This window comes from Empidonax traillii, unplaced genomic scaffold, assembly GCF_003031625.1.
Source record: "Empidonax traillii isolate 1590-97213 ecotype Southwest subspecies unplaced genomic scaffold, ASM303162v1 scaffold323:size719838, whole genome shotgun sequence".
In the NCBI taxonomy this organism is placed as follows: Eukaryota; Metazoa; Chordata; class Aves; order Passeriformes; family Tyrannidae; genus Empidonax; species Empidonax traillii.
The window spans coordinates 606,346-624,479 of NW_020955516.1; the positions used below are offsets into that span (position 1 = coordinate 606,346).

General features: G+C 42.9%; 1 protein-coding gene across 1 annotated transcript in view; it reads right to left on the reverse strand.

The window, feature by feature from the left end:
* The window catches only part of LOC114061298 (store-operated calcium entry regulator STIMATE), a 30,763-nt gene extending 12,629 nt beyond the window's left edge, over positions 1 to 18,134 (reverse strand). Inside the window, exons 1-3 of the mRNA XM_027891633.1 lie at positions 17,975 to 18,134; positions 2,753 to 2,801; positions 914 to 1,009 (exon numbers count right to left, since the gene is read on the reverse strand). Of these exons, the coding sequence (XP_027747434.1) occupies positions 914 to 1,009; positions 2,753 to 2,801; positions 17,975 to 18,134 (305 nt within the window). The remainder of the gene's footprint in view (positions 1 to 913; positions 1,010 to 2,752; positions 2,802 to 17,974) is intronic.

Consider the following 18,134-nt stretch of genomic DNA (forward strand, 5'->3'; position numbering starts at 1 on the left):
ACCGAGGGGGACTAAAGGAAATAAACCAGGTTTGTGCAGCAGCAAAGCATATTCCTTGAGCTGTGTGTCTCCTCTGTTTAGCCAAGTGAGCAGATGCCACTGAAGGAACTGGATTGGCTCTAAAAGGTAAATTACTGGGCTTTTTAAACGTAATTTAACAGCTTCCATTACCAGGACTCTGTAGATACTCTGAGCATAAGCCTTATCAAGAACAAACCCAAACAATTACCATTTGCTTCAGGAGCTCCTGTAAAGAGCCTGATGGGGTCTTAGTCATCAAACCTCCAGGTTTAACACACCCCAGTGCAGGGTTTATCTGTTTAGTCACAGCGCTCCAAGCGTGACATTGCAAAATTAATTTCTGCTGTAACTGCCTGGCTGCTGAGCAGGAGTTCCCATTTTTAACAAAGTGAAAATAATGCTGCAGCAGCTAATGCAGAGTTTAGAAGAAAACAGAAGCACGGATGATTTTTGCTAAATAACCCTGAGAGCAACCTGACTTTGTGTGGGAGCTTTGCTTTCATCCAGAGAGCAGAGCAGAGCAGGGGGAGGTCAGTGGGCACAACTGGATACTCCTTTCCTTTGGTCCCAGCACCTCCTTCAGTGAACAGGCTCGTGTTACAATGTGCATCCCAAATCCTCAGTCATTCCCTGCAGAGGGAGAAGTAGGAAGACTTTGCCCTGGGTCTAAAATATCTGTATACAGCCCAGAATCCTGCCAGCCATGACTTTAAAGAGCAGAACTCTGATCCTTGATTATTAACTAAGCTTAAACCACACGTTTCTGAAAGTGATTGATTTTTACCAAGAAAACTGGTTTCTCAGCTCTATCTTACCCTTCCATCCACACACACCATCAACCTCAGCTACAGAACTTCCACAAAGACCAGTTATTCTAAAATCAAACACTCACAGTGAACAGGGGTCTTCTTCTGTAAGGTCTGACAAATAGACATTTGCAAAGTGGATGAACAACATCCCTATGGCTTGCTTGGAAGTATCTAAAAACCTGTGAAGAGAAAAAACAGCTTTTAAGACACACAAAACTCTTTCCAGCACAGCCAGACACGATACAGGTGTCGTGGTATTCAGTTCATTTAACAATGTTCCATTTCAAATTCTGCCCCTGTTTTTTTCTTAAATATTGCTAACAATAAACCAAATCATATTAACTTATTACCCCTGTAAATTTAAAGTCTGGATATCCTCTTGGTATCATATGCATTATCCAAGAGCTAATCCTCACTAAATCTTAGCTAAGTCTTTAATAACCCCTGGGAAACAATGAGTATCCTGGCCTCTCTAGGTATTTTGGGCCTTTCATGTTTATACATTTTTAGCAAGTTTATGGCACAGACAAAAATAAAATCCTCATCACAGGCTTGTGGGTGAACAATTTAATACTGGTTAATGAGTCCTTTATCTATAGTATTTTATTTAAAAGCCAACATATTTTTTATCTGAAAGCATGAAGTGGTTTCACTGCATTTTATCTGTAGCACAGCAGCTCAGAACACACTGCAGAAGAATTCCAACCTCGACAGCATTATCTTCAAAGCAGATGACAAAGTCAGAGAGAAAGTGCTTTGCTACTTAAAGGGAAAATAGAAATACCCCATTTAGATACTGATTCTGTATTGACTCTGGCCCTTACCATTCTTTTGTCATCACCCCTTGCACAAAAACAAAACTTCCAGTGGGTATTTCATTAAATGTTAAATATGGAAATCCCAGCAAAAGTATTCTGCAGGCAAGAGTGTGTTCTTTGCACAGAGCAACACCCACTTTGCCTGTTGTTTCCATGTCTAAAAAGATCCAAACACCCCAACAGCCCCGAATGACACTTCATGCCTGACTTCACCTACTCTCCCTGATAACTGTCTGAAACTTCCTTCTCTTCATTCACTGCACGACACAGAAAGCAGAGTGTTGGAGATGAGGCAGGAAGCCAGGGAGTTACTTATCTAATCAGTGTGCCAAGCTAAAAATAACAATACTTGAGCCCCAGAACAAGATTCTTTGCTTAAAAATTAAGGGTTATCACTGCACTTGTCAGGATTCCAGGCTGAGGTACACTGTAGTACACAAAGATTTTGCATTTATTTTTTCAATAAAATAAAGGTCAGGATTAGTTTTGAAAAGCAGCACCCCATGAGGTGAATTTAAACCCCTGAAGTCTTCAACTAGCAGGATGACAACCTAACATTTACACCAGTCTAAAAACCGCTACAGCTGATGATGTACTGCTTCAGTCCAGGAACTTTTAAAATGTAATAAACACCAATACACTTTTTTATACCTTGTATTCCTTTATGGCTGATGTATTTATATTTTTTATCACATTATTTTTCTATTTGACACACACTAAGATAGCTACAGAACATGGAATTCTGTTTAAACCCAGCTGAGAGCTTCTTGTAAGCTCATTTCGGTTTGCAGATGTTCAGATGAATCTTAGGGCAACTCAAAGTTTCCATCTTCAGGAGGAACCACAGCCTGAAGCTTTATGTCTAAATGATCATCTCTGCAGAGATTCCTGGAAGTGTTTAGCAAGAAAGGACTCCCCAGAAAACACACAGAAGGTAACTTTTCATGCATTCTGGTACCTCTTTTGGTTCCCCACTGTCAGTTCCCAATTTCTTGCCATCACTTTTCTTTATTTTAATCACCACATGCAAATGATCACCCCTTCAGCTTTCTAAAACATGCAAGAAATGAACAAAAAATCAGAATAAAGCCTGCAGAAACCTACCATATCCTCCAGGGACGCCTTTCGTGCTTTGGTTCTCTGAAGCGCTTTACTAAGAAGAAAAAAAAATAAAAATTAATTGAGGACAATCAGAAAGTTTAATTTCCAACAGGAAAGCAGGTATTAGAAAAAGTTGTTTCTTTTGCTCACTGGAGTCCAAAAGTCAAATTGGAAAGTATTCTTGCAATATGGGGCAATCATATCAGATAAATAAATTAATAGCAGGACAAATATATTCTCTGACAAGACTTTTGTGGGCAAACTGATCTGCAAAAGGAAACTGGGCAAGCATGATTTAAACACGGCATCCTGTGTCAGACTGAAATTCAGCCCTAGTACCTGGAGAAGCAGGTTAAAATACCTGTTGATGTTTTGCCTGACTGTGCCAGCTGTAATTTGTGCCTTTTAAAGTCAGAATTTCTGCAGTTTGGAGGCCTGGAGGGGAACTGGGGATTAATTTTATTTATAAGAGATAATTTCTGAAATAAGAGCCTAAATACTCATTTTTCAAGACTTATGTTGAAGGAACTGGTGAGTGACAGTGAACCTTGGACAGAAGGAAATAAAACCCACATATAAAACCCATCCTTAGTGGAAAGGTTTCCTCTACCCTGTTAACTTCGGTGTGTCTTTGGGATGAGTAAGGAGTTACTCTCCTGCAGCAGTAACACAAAGCCCACATGTGACAGTGCTGTTTCCCCAGCCCCGCCCCTCGCAGTGTGTCTGTGAGCACCAGGTATTTCTGGCATACACACGTACTGGCAGGTATTTCCCACCAAACCCCTTATGCAGAAACTGGGCCTTCCCAGCAAGGAAACTGAGCCAAAAGCCAGGAGGCTGTAGATGACCACACTGGATAGCTCAGGGCACGTTTGCAATTAGTGCGTTAATTTTGGAACAAAAAGCCGGCGCGTTTTCCCAGTAAAGACTCGGTACATTTTTTAAGCATCTCTCCAAAGTGGGGAGGGCAAAGCAATTCTGCCAGTTGCCCTCCCCCAGAACATGTGAGGACTGGAGCTGCTCTCAGCCCCACTCCCCATTTCTCTGGCAGTTCCTCTGCCCCACCACAAACCCGGAGCCGTGCGTGTGTCAGCTGACAGATGGATCCCAATCTGCCGGCTCCTCAGCGCTCCATATGCTCCGGCTCCAGCACTGCACTCGCACCGGCAACAATCCACCATATTTAATATTAATTAACTAATAATGTTCAGAATTTCGTGCTGAATTATAAATGAAGAACGAAGCGCTGCTTGTTTATACACTCGGTGCCAGAATTTTTCAGGAAAGGAAATAAAAGCACTTCTGCCAACAAGCCTGTGAGCTGCCAGATGGACAGATAATAGATAAGCATATAAGGCACAGTATTGCTAATGCAAAATTCAAGTTCATTGAATTGTCTTCCCACTTCATTGAAATTCTAGGAATAATTAATGCCAGAGTGCTGTGGAAAGGTTTCTAACACTTCCTTTAACGTAGGAGGTTTGCAATCAGAATTTCAGAAGACTCATGGGGAGGCATAAAGGCCAGAACAGACAAGAAACAAAGTAAATCATGTCCCAGTTGCCAATATGAAAAGCAACACCTGAATCTGTATTAGAAATTCAGCCTTTCCTTCTCTCCCTCCTTCACCTCCTCAAGAAGTCAGACAGTAAATATTCTGATGTGGAGTAACTTTAAAATGCATTTAAGAAGTCTAAGTTTCTGGATGGCTGCTCTTGTAGCAGCACAAAACTGGCCCACCTCACACATTTGAAATGTTTCTATATATCTCGTATTATTGCACTTCTTAGATGTTGGTGGGTTCTGGTACTTCACAATAAGAATCTTTCTGATCCCACTAAATATCTAAGAAGATACCTCTGGGCTCATTAATTTGAAATTCATAAAAAGTAAAATAAGCTAAAGAATATTCAACATGTTCCCTGTCCTCTTCTGAGAAGAGAGTTGGGAATCTCACCTGTATTTCCAGTGCTTCTCAAAACTTTTTCAAAGATGGGTCATAGGCAAAGCACATGACCAAATGTTTCACTTCATAAATCTCCTCCACATTTCAGTCAGCAGAGCCACAGCTGAGCTGGCCAAACAGAACAGGAGGAAAGGCTGGTGAGGGTCACACTTGCACATCACACACTCACAGCTGCTCCCCTGCTGGGCAGTTGCAGCAGGGATAGAATCAGACCCTTCTCACAGGTGCCCAGCCAATGGGCACCAGTAAAGTGGCAGCCAGGACAACTCCACTATGAAAGGAGTAAAAAATTTCCAATGGGAGCAATTAAACTCTGCAGCAAATTGCCCAGGGAGGGTGCAGTGACTGCAGTCTGACAGCCTCTGAAAATTCCCCTGGACGATGCTCCAAGCAAGGGGATGTCAGGATGCTCCGAGCAGGAGGTGGCAGCAGGTGACATTTGGGGTCCCTTCCAACAGAAATTGGTCTGTAAGTCTAAAACCCATTTTTCTGTGATATGACATTTCAAAGTTCCAAGATTTGAGCCGATTACCAAAGGACAAAGCATGGCTAACTGCAGATCACACACACATGTGGATGCCCAGAATTTAACAGTGAGGTCCCCTCTGCAGTTTGAGTTCCTGAATAACCTGTTTGCACTCAGACAGATCCCCCAACACAGCCCCCTTAGTGCAAGACTTGGGATCTGCTGGGTTACTCCGACACTGCTTCATGTGATTGCCAACACTGACGACAAGTTTCCCATGGAAAGCTGTGTGTGGACTAACAGCTGAAGTTACACCAAGCATCATTAGCATCCAAGCTCCGAGTCGGATGCAGGATTTCATACGGCTACTCCCAGACAACGGAGCTATTTTCAGAACATTTGGTTATCAGAACATATGCATCACAAATTTCAACCTGCAATTTCCAGCCCTGTAAAAAACTTGTAAAGTCAACTACATATGCAGGCCAGATTTTTCTTTTTTTTTTTTTTTTTTTTTTTTAATTCCATTTAGGAAGAGTGTCAGAAACACCGTCCTACTTGTTAGTATCAACACTTTTCCACAACAGTGGGAACCGTGTCTGTTCTGAATAAACACATGCACACTTACAATCCCTGAAAATTCACACCACCATGGAATGACAACTGAATTCCATGTTACCTGTTTGATCTTTATCAAACATTTGAACCTGCCTCCCTTTCCCACTAAAGCAGAGCTTTTAGAGACTTTCTCTTACAGCTTCACTTTCTCTCTCCCATTATTTTCTTGGTAGCAGCAAAGAGAGAATAATAAGAAATTACATAAGCTTTTTTAAGATTTCCCCAAAACAGAATTTTTCTTTTTAGAATTAACTTTGCAAGAAACAACATGCCTGCTGAGAACAGGCTACAGTGAAGCCTTACAAAAGGTACACAGGTGTATAAACCACACACATCACTCGACTGCCAAAAGCTTTTGTGACGCTTTTGAGCTCAGCAACTCCCTCTATTCATAGTTTAAAAAGAAACAGGAACTCTGTGTTTGTCTGTGCTTTAAGAGAAATAATAAATGTGCTTGCAGAAAAAGACCATAAGAACCAGTGGTTTTGGTGTACTGCTCATTTCTCCAGCCAGAAAACGCACTATGCTCCAGATAATTTACCTTTTGCCCTACTGCAAATTCCTCCTTCTCTGCCCTGTTAACTACAATGGAGATGCCCAAATGCAGGACACCCTGAAAGGTTGCTGCTTATTTCCCTGCATAATTCTTTATTACATTTTTGCTCAATGACCCAGACTTCTCAACACTTGAGACACCAATTATATTAAAGCAGAAATTATACTGGACTAGAGCAACTGATTTTCAGTTGTAGCCAGTGTTGCAGTTGTACTGGGGAAAGACACCAGGAACCATGGTTTCTTCATTATGAAAGAAGTTTATGGAATAACTCAAAGGAAAGTTTTGTTCTAGTTGACATTAGACCGACATACAGTCAATGTATGAGCTCAACAGCTTTGCTCCCCGGCAGAAAGGATTTTTAAAACTTCTATAAGACAGGAAACTCTTAGCCATGCAAGTAGCCAAGGCCTTTTCTTAATTCCTCCCCATCTTTGGCCTCAGTGGTTCTGTAGTGTAATTAAGAACTGGTCCATTAAAGATGGTCACTCAAGGAGAAACTTTATAGAAACACTGGACACAATAAAATTTAATGACCCAGCTCGTTTGTTACTCAGGGACACGTCAGACCAAAGGATTCAGTGCCTGCACAGCCTGAGGTACCCGCAAACTGCAGCCCTTATCTCTGTGTTCCACTGGCAGCAGTTGGAATAATTTCACCTCGTGACAGTTAAAGGGGCCTGAGTGGCACTTCTGTTAGAGCAGAGAACAGGGGACTGTTTCACTGCAAAGTTAAATACACCAGTGCTGAACATCTGTCAAGCCCAGCTACCTCACCTGGGCTCTCGTATCCACACAGATGTCAGAAAACAATGTGTCAACACTGGATTTCATAGAGTTTATCAAAAGGGCAGCAGTGCTTGCTGGATACACACGGGTGAATTCCAGTTACTGGAAGTTAGCTCTGTAAAAGCATTTACTTCCTCCCTGCTTCCACAGCCAGCTAATAACCTACTGGTAAATTTTGTCACAAAGCTTTAGTGACAGCTAAACCTTTACAGCCATTCCATAGGGAATGGCTATCACAGAGTGAAGCTCCCCTTCACAGTGCAGGGGAGGAGAGAAATAATCATTACTGGGGGAAAAAACTCTGCTACCTGAGCTTGGAATAAATCAGACAATGTTGCTGCTTCAGGAAGGGCAGCCAAATGCATTATGAGGCTGCTGAGTTCTTTATTCCCAACACGTACATACTTAAAGCTCAAAAATTTTTTCCCAAATGCTTGGCTGGTACAGATTGGCTGTGGGAGACACAAATATGTCACATCACCTGCACACCACTCAGACTAAGACAATTTCAGCAAGGCTGATCTCGTGCATCCTGGCAGCACAGACAGTGTGGCTCTGACAGGGGCATTAACTCGGCTGCCCATAAAGGAAACAAATGTGTCTTAGCACAGCCAATGGCCCAGACACTCCACACCAACAGCCACTGTCAGGGAGCTCTTCTTCCTTTCCTTTTTTTAAAAGTAAAGTTTACTTTTAAAATAGCTGAACTGAGTGAGTGGACAAGGAATGCACACAAGTTCTCACTCTCAACTGCTGACCTATTTGCTGTGTCCCCAGAGAGAGCAGCACTTCAAAAGTCAGCAAACGCAGGTACAACACACTGTGTAAACAGAAACATCCAGCCCTTTGCTTCCCAAAAGACAGGCCAAGGCCCCTGCAAGACTAAAAATAAAAGGCTGAAAGGACCTGCTTTAAGAACTCTCAGGTAAACAGCACAGGTAGCTCAGGAAATATTTATCTGAAGTTAAAAGATGTGATTCAGTCTTAGAGATGGGCATTTGTTATCTTGGCATTGAGCACACCCAGCGCTGCTGGGTCAAGGTGTGCTCTGTTTGGCAGTCATCACAAATCACAGCTTCCCAAGACTTTAAGAGCCAGAAGCATTTACCACACTGCTCCTTCAACAGCTCTGAGACAGCTAAAGCCAAGCAAATCTAAGCTTCCAGTAAAAATGCCCGTGAGATTGGCTTGAGAAGGATAATACAGATCTCTCTTGCAAACACTTTTACGCTCTGAACCAGGTGTCATGAAACAACCACCAAAAAAAAAAAGGCAGGTTCCTAGAGAAACAGTTGTACCATTCCTGCCACGCAATTCAAGCACCCAGTGAGAGCCGAAAAATACAGCCTGCTGTGTTCAAGTGGATTTTTTTTTCCCCTGCTAAAAAATAAGAACCATTTGGGAAACATGAATTATTTAGTACAAAACAAATAGAATCAATCCATATTAATGTGCACTAAGCAGCAATTTACGATTCACAACACCATTTTCACGTACAGTGTTCACAAGATCACTCAATAATACATGAAGCTTTCAAAACATTATTAGTACGACAACAGATATCAATGAACTTTAAGTCATTCAAGCTGGTTGTTTTAAACCAGCTCTTGGGAAAACAGGCAGAATTGCCAAAGCACAGCTCAAAACTCAATCACCATTCATTAAAATATTAAGCAAGCCAGTACCTGTAGCAGTTTGAAAAGCAGAAAGCAAACCTGAAATACGTAAGCTCAGATACACACAAAGAAGATGTAAAAGGAAACCCGGGTTTCCATTTGTAAAAAATGATAAACAGCAAATATGTTAAATCAAGGAGACCAAAGGAGGATATGAACTGTATGTCAGTCCATTTAAAGTCTAGATAGCTTTGCTTACAGATTCAGTCCTCCTAGGCTGGAACTATCAGAGCACTGAATTGCAAGGCAGACATTTCATGTAACACCGAGCGTTCTAGAAAGAACAGAAGATACACAACCTCCTTTCACCCCTTCTCTTCACACAGGACCAAGTAACATGAGAGTCAGAGGGCAATTATACAGACTTCTTTGATATAACATATCCAACAACCATGTATTCCCTGCAAAAATTAAATTTCTGAAATCAAGATGAAACTTCCACCTGCAAAAAGCTTCTTACTTCTCATCAACACGAAAATCTAATGCTGCCATAAGAAAGCTCAAGGTTATAAGATCAGATGGAGGAGGGTGGTTTTTTTCCCCTCCTGCCTATTTTAAAGCTCCTTATACTATTTCATCTTCTAACATTACAATTACCTTCCAAAGGAAACATTTAAATCCTATGTATATAAAATAACACAGGCTATTAGTCACAGCACTGCCTCAAAGCAAGAAAGGTGTGCTGGAAGTTGTTGCAAAGCAGCAGGAAGGAAGTAAAAGCAATTATTCCAAAAAGGAATTAAAACCGTAGAGCACAGTATCTTCAAAAATTATTAGAGACAGAGGGTATATGCTGGTAGTTGTGAAGAGTTGTTTGTAAATTTAAAATCATTTTAATTCCACTGAAAAATTCGGTATTTTTGAGAAATGAAAAAAAAAAACAACAAACCCTACAGTGAAACAACAAAAAGCAAGCAAAGGTTGCTTTGTAAGCAAACAACTTATTTGAAGTGACTGGCTAATCTGTCCAAAATTGATAGGATGAACCATGTTTGTAGTTACTCCATGTCCTGAGCACCTTGTAGCTCACAGGTCAGTGGGTTCAATCCTCCTGAGCTCCATTTTCTGCCCCCCCCCACCAGATAAAACAAGGAAACTTTTCCTCTTCTCTCAAGTGAGCCAACACATTAATCACTTCAAGAGGAGGAATGGTTGGTCTTAGAACCTGGGGTAGCCAAAAATGTCACAGAAGTTAAGATGATGAGCAAAGTCAAAGCTTTTCAAATGATAGAAATGTGTGATTATTTAAAAAAAAAAAAAAAAAAAAAGGTAGCAACATCTAGAGGAAAAGCCTATCAGGAACAATATCAAAAACAAGTTTAGTGCCTCCCTTGGGACGACTTTCCTCTGCTCTAGCTCTTCACTTGGGTGAACTTACACCTGGAATGATGAATCTGAACCATGAATGTGAGCTATGAGGAATTTGAGCTTTAAATCCATTTTAGCACATTTTCATCCTCAATCTTCCTCACACATGACAATGTATGTATGAGGTTATGACAACAAATACCCCAAAAATGTGTGATTCGGGGTCAGTGGTAGAAAAACAGGACGTCAGTACCTTGACCATCAGTGCAAAGAGGTTTAGTTATTCCTGACTAAGCCCTAAACCCTCCTCCCCAGAGCACAGCACCTGCCAAGGCAGCCTGGTGCAAGCTCTGAGCTTCATCAGTCTGACAGAGATTCAACAAACTGAGTTTCACAGGGAATACATTTTGCTGCGATCAAGGAATCTTTGAGAACGCCAAGCGTCTCCTACCAGCAGGAGCGAGAAAGAAGACCTGATTTTTCATTTCAACAACAAAAGCCACACAGATAAGACCTTGTTAAATACCGCTTTAGGAATGCAAACTTCATTAACCATGAAATTAATGTCACCACAGAATGCAAGGCTGCACACTGTGTGTCCACACAAATCAGCTCCACACAGATTTAATTATAAAACACTAGTCAAGGAGACACTGCCTGTGTTAAACAGAGTTAAACACCAGTCTAGCTAACAGCCCAGAAGTTAGTCCTAATTAAACACAGTTTCAGAGTTTCTGGATAATTTATCATTTTAATAGTTTACAAATGTCAACATAACTTATCCTTCTTCCTAAACATTTCATAATGTGAACGACATGTGTAATTAGACTTAGAACAATTTTATTATGTGGTCTGCAACTATATCCAGCAATCAGCTGAGTAGTAAGAAAATGTAAAAAGTCCTGAGCCAGCAAGACAAAGTAAGGCATCAGACAACCATTAATGAAAAGTGCAACTAACTTAGAGACTGCAGATTATTTGTCTAAATTGGTACCTTATTTTTATTGTCTTAACTTTTAGTGCCATGGCATTTCAAGGATAGTTAGTGACACTAAAATATTAATGGCCTGACATGATCAGGGCATCAGGACCAATAAAGAGCTATTACAATCTAGAGCCAACAAGAATCGGACATCTCGCAAGTAGTTTTAATCAAAAACCAAGGAAATGTAGTTCAAGCAGGACTTGAAGTTGAAAAAATGCTTCTCCTACTGTCAGTGAAAGCAGACACCTAGCTATGCTACAATATGAGACTGGTCTTCTGTTTTCAATGTAGCAAACAATTCCTAAAAAATTGTTATTCCTAAATTCATTTCATGTTATTTCCTTTGCTTAAGAGGTTTCAGCTGAGCAGATCCAAACACTATTATTACTTGCTTCTGTACAGCACAGAATTGATCAGCAAGATTTGACTTTTTCTGGAGATCTCACAATGGACAGAATTTATCCCAACTAGTCATTTCATATGTTAAAGAGCACTCCAACATTAGCACGGTAAAAGAAAACATTTAGTTTGCTCATTTACCCGTGTGTTTGTATTTCTTTTTTTTTTTCTGCTACACCTCGTAGTGCATCTCTCCTTCCTGTCTCTAACACGGATCAGGATGTCACAGAGGCACTGGAAGGGCTGATGATTTATTTAAAACAAACAAGAAGCTGCCACACACTCCATGGCTGCGAGCGATACCTCCCCATCTGGGGATAAGGAAACACAGGATCATTGTAAGGCATAATTTACTTAGCCGTGACCAGAGTGACCTCACAGGGTTTTTGCGAGTCCTGCAGCCACAAGCAGACACTTAACCTGCACAATAAGAGTGCACCGAGATACCGATCATTACTAATCGCCATGCAATGGGCTCGAAGGAGGAAGAGGACAGCAGGTATTTCTGACACCATCACCCCATCCTGTTTCCTCCTTGGCCCCCGGCCAGACGGGAGGGAGCTGCATCACCCGCGTGCCGGCAAACCCCAGCGGGCCGTCGGGAAAGGCAGTTATTTACTCCAGGGCCACAGCACTTGAGGAAAACGCACCTCTGGGCCCAAGGAGATATCTCGGGGCGGGGGAGGGTGCGATGCCGGCCGAGAGCAGGACACGGCCCCGCCGGAGCTGTCCAGGGTCCTGCCCCGACGCCGGGGCCGCCCCAACACCCACCGGCTGCGATGAGAGTCCTGCTGCTCCCAGGGGAGCTTTTCCTCCTCCTCCTTTCCAAAAACCTGCTCCCCCCCTTCGCTCCCTCCCAAATCTCGCCTTTTATCAGTTCAACAGCACATCTTACTAGTTTTCTTTTACCTGAAGAGGGATTCACCCCTGCTGCTGTGATACCTGGAAGTGGTCCCTAAACTCATTTTACACTTCTTACTACTGGGTAATTTCCAAACATACACCGGAATGCCAGTTCTGGATCTATCTGGCAAGTGCCAGGAAAAAGAATAAAGTGCATTCTACAACATGTGATCCCATGTGTAATAAGTGCAATAATGTTCCTAATTCCATAAGAATGAAGGAGCCTATTTGTGATTTGAAACTTCTGTCAAAGTTTTAAAACCAGAAGCACACAGAACATTTCTGAGGGGGTCCTCAGGAATTCATGTGAACATGTACTGTTTCACTCAGAGGGAATACATTCAAGTCAGGATATTATCAAATATTTCTAAACAATATCTTTATTAAAAATACACCACCTTGCTCTCAGGCCACCACCACGCAGAATAAACTTGTTGCTGTTACTCAGAGGTCTGTATTTCATGCCTGAGGTTCCAGGGCATCAAAGACAACTCCCTGTCATTTTCACATTTTTAAAATCTGCTCAAGCAGAAAGAAAATTGCTATAGAAAACAACTAAATCATATGGTTTAGTCCTTTTGTATCCAACAGTTTCCTTTACACTGACTCTTTTGTTAAAGGCAACTGGAAGTATTTTTAAATCCTTCTCCCCAGAACATTATTCCCCATATTACTCTCTTACCTTCCTGAAAATAAGAATCACTCCTCTGAAAAGCCTATTTTCCTAAAGCATTTCAAATTCTACTAAACTACCTCCTATGATAGTTGGTTATATGAAGAAGCATTCATTTCCCTTGCATGGCTTATCAGGTGGGAAAACCTTGCTGCAAATTTAACTGCTGTTAAGGATGCAGTTTTTAAGGTATATCCTTTAGGACACTGTAAGTAAAGAGAGGACCTTAAAATATATATATATATATAGTATGTTTTAACAGAATGGTTTCTTCTTTCTCTTTCATCTGTGACCCTCAACAGCAAATGCACCTTCTCATTTATTCACTGCACCTGTACCCAATCTTTTCACTGTTGTAAACCCTTCTCAGCATGAGAAGGATTACACACAGTAGTAAAGCCATAAAAAGGGAACAGAATCCCACACTGGTCTCTTTTACAGCATATTTATATTTTCCTCACAGACACAAACCTTCTACCTGCAGAAAACCAAACGACTCTTCTGTTTCAATAATTCATCAATACAACTCACATCTCATTTCTCAGCCATTCCTAAGTGTCCCAAAACAAACATTGCCATGTTCTGATAAGGTACAAATCTTTTGACAAACAAGCTCAGTAAACAAACTACTTTACCCTGTCTGACACAAACTGTTTTAAGGGATTGGCAGTGGGTTTTTCCCCATTCCTTAACCAGGTTTGGCTAATAAAAACTGTGCCATACACATGTGGGATACTGTGGCAACACCACTCTCTAATCATTCACGACCAACAAAAGCCCAAGCAGAGAATGCTCAGAAGGTGCCTGGGATTATTGACAAAACACATGGTATTATGTAAAAACATTTCAAGCCAGCTTTGTGTCATCAGCAAACAACTACATAACTATTGCACTAAAGAGCCCCAAATACCTAAAAAGCAAAGCTACCATTTTAAATCAAGATTCCCATGAAGTAAGACACAAACATAGTGGCAAACTGTGAAGAAATATTATCTTTGGCTTACTGGCTTGCAGTATAAACATACATCTCTTCCATCGAGGGAAATTCATTAAGACTTCCTGTTATGAAGTGGCTTGGTTTAAATAAACTAGGGTGGAAAATAATGTGTATGTGGGCAGGAGAGAAAAGAAGAAAATCAGGCAACAGACTTCAAAAAAGCAGGTTCCCAGGCTGGAGAGGCAGTGACCAGAGTCCAAGCAGGCTGCCAGTCCAAAAAGACTTGCCAAAATAAGGTGGTTTTTAATCAGAGAGTTCCCTTGCACAGGGAGTTAAAGCCCATGGTTAGGAGAGAAGCTACAGAACTTGTCTCACCAGACTTCAGTGGGGCTTTTGGTGTGCTGGAACATCTGCAGCATCTGGGTGAAACTGTTTCAACATGCCTTTAGCTTCCCAGCAGAGGACCGGACTCTGAGCAGTAAAGATTAATTCACAGAGATTAAAGACAACACACGGGTGGGCTCTGATGGTATTAAATATTCACTACTGCTTCAGACATCAGAAAAGGACCTCCCTGCACAAGCTTCACATCAAGAGGAGCAGGGTAAGATCTGAAAGCAGAGAGACTTAAGTAGTGGATTTGGAAGGCCTTAAACAACTCACAGCAATAAAAACCAAATTCAAACTTCTACTCTTTGGTTAAGGATGCTGCCATACAAACTAAGGATAGATGATCGTGACATAAAGCATCTTCTACAAGAAAAAGATTAGGGGTCGTGGCAGGTTGTACCCGAATTTGAAAGTAACAGAACAAAGTCACTCATTTAAAAGGAAAGGTGAGGCAAACAGGTGAGTTGAACTGTGGTTCATTCCCTGTGTGACAGGACAGGGAGCCAAGAGCTACAAAGGAAAAAAAACTTCAGAATTCATTTCAAACGAACATTCTGTCAGCTCAAAGAGAGAAATTTTCTCTTCCTGTCACTTGTTGATTGTGCCAATTCAGTGGTGAGGGCACACAAAGTAGGCTGACAATGTGACTGGGGTAAAAACCATTCTTACAAGTATCAAAAGACAGCCACAGCAGTGCAGTTCCCGTGTTCCCTCTGGCAGAGAGTCACCATACCTTCCCCAAACTGAAAACCTGATACATAACCACATTTCAGCCCTTAAAATTATGAAGTTTGACTGATGTCACTGCCAGGTCAGTTGACAGCACAACTTCACAGCAACTGAACAGGTGCATATTTAAGAAGGTGGCACACTTGAGTGTCAGATCTTAAATAATTCTGCTTTAGGAAAGGTCCTTTAGTCATTTGTAGATGAACATCCACCAGCAAGGAACAAAAAAGGTCCTACTCCTCTTACAGCTAGTTATTACAGAAAAAAATTTAAAAATATTCTTTTTTCCTCTGAACACAAGCATGGTAAGATTTATCTAGAAAGGGCAGGTCTGGGTCAGCCTTTGATTTAGCCACTTACCAAAAATTCTTATTCTTTGCATGTCAAATCAAATATTTTTCAAAGGAAAAAAGCTTCTGTGCAAAAAGAGCAATTGTACAACATATCTCTGGTGCCATTACTTTAATTCCTTTTACTACAGAGGGCTCAGCACCATTAATCACAAGCAAAATACTATAACATCTCCTTCTGGTGTCCTCTTAAAAAAAAAAAAAAAAAAGACAAGTGACTCGCTCCTTAGAAGTTAAATTTAAATACCAGACAGCCATGTGTCTTCAGGAGAAATGACACAGCTGCACACAGAGAATTACTGCTGTTCAGAAGGGACCAAACTGAAGAGTCAACTCTCAAGTAGCCCCTGCTACAGTCACTTGTTCCTCCCTCAGTGCCACCACCTCTGTTGTGCCAGTGCAGGACCACAGACACTCCAGTTTAAAAACAACCAATTCTCCTCATTTACTTGCCCTGCTGTATCAATTCTGTGACCCAGCAGCCAGACTTGTGTCACTCCTCCAGCCCCAGCAGCTCAGGGACAGGAACAACTGTGCAGGTGCCCAGGTGATTGCTGAGGAGAGGCCACGCTCACAGCCACAAATTCCTGCTTCTGTCACATCACAGCTGTCACAGAAAGTCCCATTCGTTGAGGAAACTTTAAAGGGTTTGGAATAACACGCCAGGTGTTTTGTATTTGACATAAGAAGGATAGAAACATTCAGACAGAGCTATCAGACAGGACAGAACTGCCTCTCCTGCACAGCACAGCCCATAACAGAGAGAGTTGCTCCTGTCCCAGTGTAACAGGCCCAGGTGGTGTGACCAGCTTCTGCTGCTGGGGAGAGGCACAAAGGAAAGGGCAGCTGACAAAGGAATGTAGCTGGCAAACCTGGGACAAACATACCCATCCCCTGTTTGAATTTAAGTATGACAAGTTGCTGAGTCTTTCCTTTAATCCCCTTTGGACACAGATTCCTTTTCTGACCAGTCCATTGCAAGGACTGGCTGGCTGCCTTCCTTCCACTCCCTTCTGCCACAGCTGCAAGCACTGCATGGAAGTCTCCTGACAGTTCCTGCTTTAACAGTACCTAACCCAAGTCAGGAAGTGCAGACAACAGCAAGGCTTTCATTTTCCTAGTCCCTACTTTCTGTATTCACTTTTTCTTGTCTTCACTGAGTGTTCCGAGTTTCCATCCATTTATGTAAAATGCATAAAGACACACAATACCATTTCCAGGAAAAAAAAGGCACTACCCTGACAAATAATATCGATAATTGTTCATCTTTGGATGCACAATCCATAAGAATTACATATTTGTATCGCTTAAATCTAAAATTAACACTATGTCATCATCATATTATTATTACAGAGAGGTACTTTTGTTTGAAAACTGCTTCAGCTTCTCTTGTAAGGCTGCTGTGACTGACCAAATGCTACAGCAGTGAATACTGTTGCCATTCAATCACATAATGACGACAGTTACACACATAGTTTTCACAAGAGCAATGCAATTGTTAACAGTGACTGGGACACTAAAGCATGAAAACATAATGTGTAGTAAACGTCTGACTTAACCATAATGGTGTGACACCGGCACGAAAAGGCATCAGTGCAACTCTAATGTAAACAGGATCTTTAGATCAGTCAAACCGTAAAACACATGACGCTAGTGATTCCTTTTCCCTCTTCCACTTTTTGTTAACAGCAATGTCACAGTCAGGTGAGCAAAGGCACTGAGCTGCTTTTCCACTGCTCAGCCCAGAGGGTACTAGCTACAGCACGGGACAGAGACAAATCCACCAGAACCGTTCCACGCTGGGGGGACTCCCCCACCCCAGGGTTGGGGCCACCACGGCCTCCAGCCCTCCCTGCCTTCCCACCACACTCAAAGAGCAGGGTAAGGAGCTACTGCTCATCAGCTGAGCTCTGCGAGCAGCCACACAGCTCTGGGGCTGCTCCAGCTCCCGGGTATGGCCCTCCAGGCCAGCGTGGCACAGCACCCTGCGACTGAGAGCAGCGAGTCTGCCTTTGCCGCTGCTGACAAGACAAGGTCCACCTGCGCTAGAACACACCAGCCAAACCCGTGACTTCTGCACATCCCGAACCCGAGTGACTCTGCACACTCCATCTACCTCATCCTGCCGGCTGAATTCAGAGCAGGACAGCCACCCACCCACCTCCGAAGTGGTAAAGTACATCAGCACGGGTGCCGATCGTAGGAAGGCAAGTTTCAGAAAGTGCAAGGACTTGCAGCGCGGTCCCCGAGGCCTCCCCGCCCGGCCCCGCTCGGCTCTGCCGGCACCACAAAGCGCCGGCGCTGCGCTCCCGAGGCCGCCGCGGCCATTCCCGGCCGGGAGCCCGGGACAGCCTGGCCCTTCCCGGGGTAAGCTCGGGGCACCGCAGCGCGGCCGCGGCTCCACCGCCGACCCCGACCCCTCCTCGGGGACACCCCCCACCCCGCGCCGGCTCCCGCCAGGCCGAGGCCCCGCCACTCACGCATGAGGGTGCTGAAGGCCACGACGCCCAGGAGCCCCTGCAGGAAGATGCCGAATCTGTCCATGAGGGCGCCGTTCTCACAGCCGCGGTCCCCGGGCCCCGCCGCCGCGCCGGGGCTGGCGGTGAGGCCGAGGCTGCCGTTGGGCGGCGGCGCCCCCAT